This window comes from Anabrus simplex, chromosome 1, assembly GCF_040414725.1.
Source record: "Anabrus simplex isolate iqAnaSimp1 chromosome 1, ASM4041472v1, whole genome shotgun sequence".
In the NCBI taxonomy this organism is placed as follows: Eukaryota; Metazoa; Arthropoda; class Insecta; order Orthoptera; family Tettigoniidae; genus Anabrus; species Anabrus simplex.
This window is the reverse complement of record NC_090265.1, coordinates 353,716,891-353,729,351: the sequence shown is the minus strand read 5'-3', so window position 1 is coordinate 353,729,351 and position 12,461 is coordinate 353,716,891. Positions and strand designations below refer to the sequence as shown.

Below are 12,461 nucleotides of genomic sequence, written 5' to 3'. Positions count from 1 at the left end.
CAGATATATTTATTACCACATCTGTCGGCAAGTGTGATGCCCAGTGAACCATTCAGCAACCTAATCTGAGCAGCTTGAAGCATCTGTTCCTCCTTGCCCTGAAGAGACTAGCATTTTGCACTGTATATCATACACAGGCAGACTACTTGTTTGTAGATTCGTCCTTTCAGCTTTTTCACCATCTTCTTGTCCTTAAGCATTCATGGCATGTTGCAGTACTGTACCCAGTTGGAAGTCATTCTGTTTCAGATGTCTTCTTCACAGCCATCGTCCTGTGTCACTGTGGCACAAAGTTACTTGAAGCTGGCCATCTGCTTAAACTTGAAGCCCTTGATGCCAATGAATCCTGACTCTAGCAGAACACACTTTATATATTCCACCTTTCCATGGTTTTCCTTCAACAGTTGCTTCTCAATACCTCCACCTATCTTCTGAACTCTTGCTGGATGTCCTGTTGTGAGTTGGCGATCAAGAGGATGTTACAAAGAGCAGGATGGCCAGTTCGTCACCTTGGCTATCTTGAATGATAGTGACCATGAAGGTTAAAAATACAATGGGTTGAAGTGCTAATTCTTGGTACAATGTACATCTGACAAAAAAAAAAGGGATCTCCGAGATCCGTGGTGCTCTGTACTGTGGTCACTGAGTCCTGGTACAAGTCTTCACTCAGGTCAACATAGGCCTTCTGGACACCTGTCAGCTTGAGACATTCCCAAATAGAGTCCCTTGGGACCCTGTAAAGGGCCTACTCTGTACATATGAAGACTTAATGTTCTTCTTGTGTGTTCTTATGATTCTCCCTGTACTTTTCCTGCAGGGTCCTAGCAACATTGGTACAAACCATATTTCCTCTTCCTTTCATGACCCCCAGCTGGTTCACTATGAACTTCTGAGTATTTGTCAGCTAACATTTAATTTGATGTAACAAGGCCACCACAGTATTTTGAGTATATTTTTCCCTAATGGAAAACCAAACTTTCTTTCTTAATTCACCACATGAATGCACGTGAAGGTTACTGGATAGTACTTAATCTTGACCACTATTGGAAATTAAACATTGGTCTGTTTGATATGGTTGTGGTTGTTCCCTGTAATTATATAATTGAAAAATCTGGATTTTTGTGGTCTGCACAGAATTTTTATCAAAACAAACATGTATACCATGCATTTATTTACATGTCAATGGGTCTTTGATTTAACAGGTGGATCTCTGGAAGAAGTACATCACGTGGGAGAAGTCTAATCCCTTACGAACAGAGGACACAACACTCATCACAAGAAGGGTTATGTTTGCATTTGAACAATGTTTGTTGTGCCTAGGCCATCATCCTGATATTTGGTATGAAGCTGCTCAGTTTCTTGAACAGAGTTCAAAGTTACTCACAGAGAAAGGGGTAAGTTTCATAACATTTTATTAGTACTTGAACATATAAAGAAGTATATAAATACATGGTATAAACTTTTTTATGTAGCTAGGTTGATTTGTTAACTGTACAGTATTTTAAACTAAAGGTCCTCTTAAGAATACTCTCTTAACATAACATTGTTAAACTAACTTCAGCTAACTTTTTGGACTGAAAACATAAAGATCTGTGGTCAAGTTTTTGTAACACACACACATTTTTCATACAGTAAAAATCCTCGCCGCTAGATGGGGCTTCGTTCATTCTATTCCTGACCCGGTTGAATGACTGGAAACAGGCTGTGGATTTTCATTTCATTTTCAATTTAAAAAGCATATCTACTGTATATCTTGAAAAATCTGAGTGTTGATTATTTTCAAGATAATTTTTTGAAGATCTTTAAATGTCTGAATCCAATTATTTTAAACTTTTATATTTCACAAAGGGTTATGTGTGGCCTTCACCCACATCTGAGCTCAGGCTGTGCTGGGCCAAAGATCTCACCAGTCACCGACTCCATCAATCTACTAGTTTCTCCTCACATTTCTACTTGTACATCTTTGATCAATAATAGCACACATTTTATTTGTTTGTTTGTTTGCTTGCTTGCTTGCTTGCTTGCTTTTTGTTAAAAAGTGAGTACCAACTGTGTTATAGAAGTTGGTCAAAGTAGTGAATATTTGTAGTCACAAATTCCCAACATCCTCAAATGAATTTTTTTTTCCATTTTCACACCAGGCAAATGCTGGAGCTGTTCATTAATTAAGGCCAAGGTCACTTACTTCCCACTCCTAGGCTTTTTCCTATCCCATCATCATCAAAAGACCTGTCTGTGCTAGGGTGATGTAAAGCAAATTGTAAACCAAAAAATTAAAAATTAAAAAAAAGAAATTGCTTTCATTCTCGACACCGCTTCTGTAATTCTTCCATTTTCTCCCCTAATGTTTTCTTTAAGTTGTTCTACAGTTGATTGTAATAATAATAATAATAATAATGATGTTTTTTGCTTTACGTCCCACTAACTTCTTTAACGGTTTTCGGAGACGCCAAGGTGCCGGAATTTAGTCCCGCAGGAGTCAAAGGTATATCAACTTCAATATACCTTCGACTTTCACTCCTTCAAGCAAGATAAATACGTCTATAGACAACTGAATACTTTTTCCTTGTTCCCACAACTACTTAAAGAAGACTGTTATCTTATCGTAACGCATTCGACTTTCACTCCTTCAGCCAGTTTAATAAGACTATAGGCAGCTGAACAGCCACTTGAGAAGACTATTGTCTTATCATAACATACGAAATTAACATCTTTAACAGTCTATTAGCTTTACTTTTCCTTATCCTCTAACAGGAGTATTCAAGGAAACACATTTCTGTTTCATTATAAAGATTGAGCTGTTTATTGCTCTACCCCCAACAGGTTTTTGGGCGCAGTGACTCATCACTCCGGAAAGTATAATCATGTGAACTTATGACATACTGCTTGATACTACGATTTTAACCAAGGACATTCTAATAATTTTTATGTTTAGACAAACACCTACATTGATATCCTCTTTTTATGACCTGTAAGAACAATCAGGATCCTGATTTTTCACCATACAAGTTTGATAATGCCCTTAATATGGGTGAAACATGTCCCTTATCATTTTATAATATATTTAATTTCTAAAAAAGATCTCTTTGCATTGAATAGGTGGATATTTAAATTTAAAAAATACACTTGTAACATACAGTACTTTGTATTTACGTACATTTCAGTACGGACCTAACATGAGAATTATAACGTGTAAGTGGTATGTTCCGAGCTGTCAGCGGAGAGATGGGGTAAAATGACATTAGCCAATGAATAAGTTTCAGCGATGTCTTTAAAAGTAGGAAAGATCACAATATTTATTTATTTATTTATTTATTTATTTATTTATTTATTTATTCATTCATTCATTCATTCATTCCTGACTTACATTTGTGGTGAAGTTAGAGCTCATGCCCCTCTCTTACACTTAACCACTATAAACAAAATTTAAAAATGTAAACATAAAAGTAAGACATAGAAATTCTAAAAAGAAATAATACTACAGACAGATAATTCTAAGATTAAATTAGGCCTACATGTCAGTACACCAATTAATGTGACAATAATAATAATAATAATAATTAAATAATAATAATAAATGAAGAAAACCCATTCACGCAACATACACACAATGACTCACACAACTCAGTTTTATGTTCCCAGGAAAAACTTTCTGCTGGCAGATTTGAATTTATGAGAGGAAGTAAGGTTTCGAATGTCCATTGGGAATGTATTCCAGAGTCTCGATGCGTTAACTAAAAAGGAATGATTGTAGGAATTTGTTCGACTTAGTGGAATTTCAAGTAGGGAACCAGAACGGGTACTAATTTCATGGAATGAGGAAAGGAAACGAAAATTAGAAGAGAGGTAAGTAGGAGTGTTCGTCGAGAGCACTTGGTAAACAAGTGTCCTTCGTTCATTTATGCGTAGCCATCCCAATGTTTTGAAATATGGTGTAACATGACCGTCATGTCGCAGCTGGAAGGCATATCGTATGCATGAGTTTTGTGCTCGCTGAAGTCTCAAAGCTTGTTCAGCATTTAGATTGACTAGTACCGTATCACAGTAGTCTAAAATTGGGAATAGTAGTGCTTGGATTAATTTTAATTTAAGTTTTTGAGGAAAAGAATTCTTGTGACGTTTCAGGGGATATAGAGCTGCATGAACCTTTCTACATACATTTGTTACGTGTTCATTCCAGGTCAGATTCTCATTGATGGAGATTCCCAAATTAGTTACATTTTTAAGGTACGGTACGGCAATGTCATTGATTATGATTGGAGGAGGGTTGATAGTGCTTATTACATGTAATAATTTAGAGTTTCCTATGATAATACTCTGTGTTTTACGAGGATTTAGGAGTAAGTGGTTATTTTTCGCATAGGCAGTAAGCCTTTCAATATCCGAATTAATGTGCTGAACTGTTTCATGTAAATTGTTTGTAGTGGTGTGTTTGTATATCTGCATATCATCAGCATATAAGTGGTAGTTGCAATACTGAAGTGTGGAAGATATGTCATTAATAGGCAAGACGAACAGTAAGGGCCCTAGAACAGACCCTTGAGGGACACCGGATGATTTTACAGCCCATTGGGATCTTTGATTGTTTACCACTATGCACTGGCGACGAATATGAAGATAAAGTTGAAATTTAAGAGGACAAATTGGGGCAAATATTCATTCATAGGACGGGGAATTAGGGATTGGAATAACTTACCAAGGGAGATGTTCAATAAATTTCCAATTTCTTTGAAATCATTTAAGAAAAAGCTGGGAAAACAACAGATAGGGAATCTGCCACCTGGGCGACTGCCCTTAATGTAGATCAGTATTGATTGAGACAGTTATAACTATGATCAGGCTGTGTGCCACTCCAGGATATTTTCTTCCTTGTATATGTTCATTTTTTTTCTTTGTTCTTTTGTCGCTTGTGTATATTTATTGCTTAACTTATATTTCATTAGGTAGTTTTGCAGTCAAATTTGTGTCATGTTCATTTCCTTAAGATCATGACTAATGTTGAAAATTGCTTCCCATACAAGATACTGTACAGATTTCTGAAAGTAGTTTGTATTTTCATTAGTGCTATAGATAGTTGTGGTTTAGTTTGCAGTTTCTCCTCCATACAATTTACATAATTGCTGAGTGTAGTTTGAAGATTATTTCCAACTTCAGATATTTCATTCCAGAAACAATGATGTCTGTATTGCTTTTTGGATGTTCTGTTTTACTTTGGTACAAATATATATCATCATATCCTTGTACCTTCTATTTATTTATTTATTTACCATATGGCTAGAGATACAGTCTGTCTTAGGCAGGATCTACACTTCTATATATGTATACATACCTGCCAACTTTCCCGATTTAGGCGGGAGACTTCCACTTTACAACCGTTTTTCCCGCCTCCCGATTATTCTATTATTTCTCCCGATTTTAACTTATTTTTTGGTGAACTTCAAACATTTGTTATCAAATCCCACCATTTCAGCTTTGTACACCAGTGGCTGTAAGTCCTTCACACAATGGCCACTTTCAAATGAAATATCAATGTTTATTAATATGAGAAATGCACGCGAATGTGTGATGTTAATTAAAACCTATGTATCTGTTGTGAATCTCTCATTCTTGCGTGCTATGTTTGTGTTCGTTCACATCAGTCTAGTCTATTTTAGAGACTAGACGCTAGATTTGTAGCCTCTTTTAGTAATTTAGTGACAGAATTTAAAAGATAGAAAGTGACTTTTCTAGAAATTTTAGGAGCCATCTGGAGACAATTCTGGCGAATTTTAATTAATTACTTGATAAACATAGCATTGCACATTGCATAATTGTGCGGGTGCTTGATACAGTCTATTAATCTATGCATTTGCATAGTAATGGCATCTAAGTGCATGACTGATTCACACATGTGGAGGAAGAGTTCCTACTATTTTTGGAAGGCTTATCAGAGACCGATCATCTCATTCACATACTTCCTGTAAGGGAATAGAGATGTGTAATTTTTAGCCTTGTAGCCCCATCTAGCAACAATCTGGTTTTGAGGCAATAAGTTTTTTACTATATACCATAGTACACCTGTATTGTGCAAGACATGTAGAATAAGCAGTTTTCACAAATTGGATCTGATTTTTCCTGATTTTCATATCAAAATCTCCTGATTTTTGGTTTTGTTAAGTTGGCACATATGCGTATATCTAAATTTTGGACGTAGTCTATAATTTCTGGGGTCGTGAGAGCAAAGTCGCTAGCACTGTCTTACAATCAGTGTTGATGTGCTGGATCGTCTGTTGTGTAGCACCATAGTCACACTCAGACATTGAAATTCTGTTTCCCTTGTAGTATAGTTCCCATGGTTGGTTTGAACCTTCTATAATTTGATGCTTAAGAACTAAAACTTGTCACTTCCTTTGTCTTTATTCTTTCTTTTCTATCATATGGTTTATAAACTTACTTAAGTTCTTGCAATTGCTGTGTGACAATTAATAACCTACTGTGAGGAGTAAGATTACGTAATGGGGTGAAAAATACCTATTTCCTTCCGAATTCTCATTCCTCATGTAAATTAAATCTTTGTTCATTTTATGCAGGATGTTACTGCGGCTAAACTGTTCAGTGATGAGGCTGCAGCTATTTATGAAAGAGCAACATCTACGTTGCTCAAAAAGAACATGTTATTGTATTTTGCCTATGCAGACTTTGAAGAAGGCCGTCTCAAATATGAAAAAGTACATCAGATCTACAGTAGATTTTTGGAAATTCAAGATATTGATCCTACGCTGGTAAGTTTTCTTGAATTATTGCTTAATACACTCCTTTGCTAAAAAACAATTTCACACCAAGAAGGAGTGTCAGAATCATATAATCTATATATATAAAATAACTTGTCCTGACTGGCTGGCTGGCTGGCTGGCTGGCTGGCTGGCTGGCTGGCTGGCTGGCTTGACTTGACTTGACTTGACTTGACTTGACTTGACTTGACTTGACTTGACTGACTGACTGACTGACTGACTGACTGACTGACCGCCGAGCCAAAACTACTGGACATAATGAAATGAAATTTTGGGGATGCATTCATATGAAGATGTAGGTGCTCGCTAAGAGAGGATTTTTGGATATTCCATCGCTAAGGGGGTGAAAAGGGGGGTGAAAATTTAAAATGATTGTATCTATATCTCAAAACTTTAATAGTTTACAGGTGTAAATATTAGTATTTAAAATCGTCTTTAAAAATAAGGAAACACGTATTTTTTTGTTTTCAGAAAATCCCAATAGGAGGGGTGAAAAAAGGTGATAAAGGGGTTGAATGCCTTTAATCAGGATACTGGTACTTATATCTCAGAAACTGAACATATTACAGACCTGAAAATTTGTACTTTTGATCTCTTCTAAAAATAAAGAAACACGTATTTTTTTATTTTTGGAAAATCCAATTAATGGGAGGGTGAAAAGGGGGTGAATTTTTAAAATGAGTGTATCTATATCTCAAAACTTTGAAAGTTTACAGATGTAAAAATTGGTATTTAGAATCTTCATTAAAAATAAAGAAACACGTATTTTTTTGTTTTCGGAAAATCCCATTAGGAGGGGTGAAAACGGGGGAAAAACGGTTTGAATGCCTTTCAAGAGGATACTTATATCTCAGAAACTTAAGATATTACAGACCTGAAAATTGGTGTTTGGAATCTCCTTTAAAAATAAAGAAACACAAATTATTTTTTTTTTTGGAAAATCCAATTAATGGGTGGGGGGGGGGGGGTGAAAAAGGGGTGAATTTTTTAAATGAGTGTATCTATATCTCAAAAACTTTAAAGCTTATAGGTGTAAAAATTGGTATTTAGAATCTCCCTCAGAAAAAAAGATAAACGTACCTTTTTGTTTTTGGAAAATCCTTATACTGTAACAAGGGTGGAAAAGGGTGAAAGTTGATATTTGGATTCTGTTTTAAAGAAAAAGGAGGTGAGAATAGTTGATTTTACTGTTCATAATGTACTTATAAGGAGCCTCCGTTGCTCAGGTGGCAGCGCGCCTGGCTCTCACAGCTGGGTTATGTGGTTCAAATCCTGGTCACTCCATGAGACATTCGTCCTGGACAAAACGGAGGCGGGACAGGGTTTTCTCCGGATACTCCAGCTTTCCCTGTCATCATTGATTCCAGCAACACTGTCCAATATCATTTCATTTCATTTGTCATTCATTATCCATTGCCCCAGAGGAGTGCGACAGGCTTCGGCAGCCGGCACAATTCCTATTGCCGCCGCCAGATGGGGGCTTTATTCATTCCATTCCTGACCCTTTCGAATGACTGGAAACAGGCTGTAGATTTCCGATGTACTTATTCTGATCATAAATCGATCATTTTTTTATCTTTCCTGGGTTCGTTTTCAAGAGCCATCTTTTTCTTCGGAGAACGTTCTTAGATTACAGTACATTCTCCTGGCATATAAATAAAAATTTAAACACCTTTCAAATAAACGATAGGAATGAGATTGACCGTCCAATTGTTCACCTCTATAATAAGGTCAACAATGCACGGAATATGTCATTCGTATCACCAGAAATCCCGCACACTTGGCTATGCGCGACAATGGTGCTGGTCACATTGTTAACAATGACAGTGGCAGCAGATGTAATTTACCGCCAAGTAGCGGTCGTCAAATGAGCAGACCGCGCCAGAAACGGGTCCTGGACGGGTAATGACTAAGAATGCAGTCCAGCCACGAGTTCAGTACCGCCAAGGCACCCAAGAGGACACCACGCCGGATCTCCTCAAGGATTTGATCCATATTAAAAATTCTTATAGGAAAAGATGGCAAAGATTTAGGGACCCAACTGACCAGGTGGAATACCTGGACCTAGCCCTGGAAGTACGAAATCGATTGCTTGAAAGAAAGATTGAAAAATGGGAGAAAACTTGCCGTAATTTATTAGAAAACAAGTCAGATCGCGAATTTTGGCTGATTCTCTCAGATAGCCAGTCAGAGCGCGGATTTTGGCGGATTATGTATAAAACAATAAGCATTCAGTTATAAATTTCAGTATAATACCGTAGCGAAGCACGGGTATTTTGCTAGTACTAAATATGAGTGATTGCAGAATTGAATTAAGTAAGGTATTACAATATCAGAGCAAAGTGATTGTTTATTGTGGAAAACTGAGGACATTGATCCTTCACTGGTAAGTTTTCTTGAATTATTGCTTAATACAATCTTTAAATAGGACATAAAACTTTCCAGTCTATCAAACACACAAAATTTCAATAAAAGTGATAACACTATAAACATAGGTACCTATAAAAAGTACATACTATTACACAAAGACTGACATGTTTCATTCTACAAGAATATCTTCAAATTCTATCAAATCACTTAAATCATGCGTAAATATGTACAGTGTTGTTTACGTTGCATAAACTTGTCAATGATAGAGAGTTAGGTGATAATATGAACAAGTATTAACAAATGATGATTTTATAAGTACTCAACCAACACCCTATTAACATAATGAAAAACAAAATTCTGTACTTATCTGGATTGCCAAAGCTTAGTCCACTGCCACCAAACATATTTCGCGACTGTGGTCAAGGAAAAGGTAGTGGAGGATTTTGGGCAAAGCATGTTTTTTCGCAGAGAGGGGAGGAGCTACTGGAACGTTGTGGATCCTTCCTATTGGATAGTGGAGAGCAGGTCAGTACTTTCCCCATGTTGTAATCTAGCATACTGTGCCATGGAGAGGGGATGAGAAAGTAGGGGCAGGGCGATGTGAGTGTTGTGAAATCTTCCTTCATCTACTGGGTACGGGGGATCATGTAATAATTTATTTATGTATTATGGATAAATGCAAGTTAATGATTAATAACAAACACTTAATAGCAGTCAGTTTAGATATTAATAAGGCATATGACATGGTATGGAAAGACTATGTAATCAAAGTACTAATGACACATAATATATCTGGAAACATCCTATATTTCATTTATAATTTTCTCCAAATGCGCCAAATTCAAGTTAGAGTAAATGGAATGCTGTCAAAGGAAGTAGTAATCAACAATGGAGTCCCACAAGGATCAATAGTGTAACACTGTTTCTTGTGGCAATTAATGGTATAGTCTCTAACATCCACTCATCAGTTAAGTGTTGCCTTTTTGCTGATGATTTGATAATCTTCTGCCCAGGGAAAAACATTACGACGACTCAACTCCTATTACAAAAATCAATTGTAAATATTCAAAACTGGACTAAAACCACAGGGTTCAAATTTTCTAAAACTAAAACCAAATGTATTCTTTTCTCCAAAAATAAACATACCATCCCTAACCCTGAATCATGACGAATATATGAACCAAGTGTGATGACTCATCGAGTTCAGGCGCGCCCCGCCAGGCAGCGCTAGAGTTTGGTAGCTCCACAATACCTATCAGCTGGTCTTAGGAATGGTGACACAGGAAACGTATTACTCCGTAACTGATCAGTATATACACTGTCTTTTATTAAAAAATGAGAGATTACAATTAAAATACCACGGCAGAGAACAATGGAAAAATATCATACATGGAAATAAGAGCTACGACTTTCATCACATGTTGCGAAAAGCACAAGGTACTCGAGTGTATATATATATAAATGACAAAACTCCCAACATATTAAAAAAAACACCCATGAACTATTTAATACTCTACTTACAATCTCAGTTTGCCGGTTACTGGACTTTCGAAAGCTTGCGTGAAGATTTGGCGGATGTTCGAGATTGTAAATCTCGCCGGATTTCTTTCATTCTGAAGAAAAATCGGCACTTCAGATAATGATAAACAAGGCTGGGGAATATATTCATATCATGTTGAAGACAACAGCCAGCACCTGAAGGATCAACTGAAATTTTGTCTATAGAATCGATAAAATCAAAAAATATTTCGCTCCACATCGATTTTGAGTTCAGTTTTTCACTAAATACTTTCTCGGCCTGGAAAAGAATGTCACATATACTTTTCGAAGGGCGTGTTAAAAACACTTCATTATTGCTTGAACCGTAGTCTTTTATTTCGGAGAGAACTGAAAATGTACTATGATTATTATCACATAGAGAATGGGCACAGGGCGAACACTTAATAAATTTAGAAGAGTGCTTAACAACGTACCCAGCCAAATAGTTCACTACAGAGTTTCGAACTGTGTATTTCTAACCTGCTTCTCCAATAAATTAATTCTCGATTTTGCTGAGTTTAGACTGAATCTAGCTCGAATTAAATTTCGATTAGCATTTTTAGGCGCCTTTCGAGCGATAATATTGTCTTTTCGGCATCAGAAAGCACACTAGAATAACCCAAATTTTGATCAACATTAGACTGACCTTTTAATTCTCTATTTGCTGCTACACTCCCGTCTTTCTTCTTCTCCTAGTGGTGTCTAGATTCTTTTTTCTTGTTGGGAGTTTCATGGGACTTAATCTCACTTGAAAGGTATTTCGGCAAATTAGGGAAAATATGAGGCACTGCTCCTGGACGTAATTTCTATCTCTCACGAGACATAACCACTTTTTCACCATTCAATATAAAGTTATCTGATTTTACTCTCAAATCATCAGAGAAATGAATTTGACAAATTCTACTATTACGCGTTAACACAGTATCCTTTCGTGGAAAAGCTCTGGCCCATTTTTCAAATTTATTTCTATCCTTCGGTGGTGAAAATAATTTTATACCATTAACTACTCTACCATAGCCTGACTTACAGCCAGGCACAAAACAGTACGGCATGTTGAACTATTAATTTAATCAGGCCACATAACACATGTGCTTTAAGTGCACAACACACAATGAACTGAGTTTAGGAACTGAAAGCAAAGGAAATTCAACTTGTTGACTTGAAATATCTCGTACGATAACATCTCCCGCACTTTTCCAACACATGGTTTGCCGGTCTATTGAAGTACGTGTTGGACACCGACGTTTGCAGTGCTCGCAGTGGCGAGTCCACAAACTACCACGCTATAACAGTTGAGTCATCACACTTGGTTCTTATATTCGTCATGCCTGAATTATATATGGAAGACTATAAAATTGAATCAGTTAAAACTATTAAAATTCTATGACTTCTACTTGATAACAAGCTCACCTGGACCCCATATCTTAAAAATCTTAAAGATGAGTGTCAAAGAAGAATGAATATCATGAAAATTCTCCCAGCAAAAAACTGGGGAGCAGACTACCATGTCCTAATGAACACATACAGAGCCACAATCAGAGCCAAACTGGATTATGGCAGTATAGTATATTGTTTTGCCAGACCATCTACTCTTAAGACCCTTGATACCATCCAATCTTCAGCTCTTCGAATTGCCCTAGGAGCCCATCGCACCAGCCTCATAGCTAGTATAGAGATTGAAGCCAAGGAACCACCACTTGAAATCAGATGTAAACAGCTGAGTTTGACATACGAACTCAAGATAGCTGGCACAAGTAACCAATACTTGAAAAAAACACCTAC

General features: G+C 36.7%; 1 protein-coding gene across 2 annotated transcripts in view; it reads left to right on the top strand.

Annotated features, from left to right (window-relative positions):
- su(f) (cleavage stimulation factor subunit su(f)) overlaps positions 1 to 12,461 on the top strand; it is a 455,931-nt gene that overhangs the window by 298,240 nt on the left and 145,230 nt on the right. For both annotated transcript variants that reach the window (XM_067142809.2, XM_067142802.2), the window contains exons 7-8: positions 1,203 to 1,394; positions 6,570 to 6,761. In XM_067142809.2, coding sequence (XP_066998910.2) covers positions 1,203 to 1,394; positions 6,570 to 6,761 — 384 coding nt within the window. The remainder of the gene's footprint in view (positions 1 to 1,202; positions 1,395 to 6,569; positions 6,762 to 12,461) is intronic.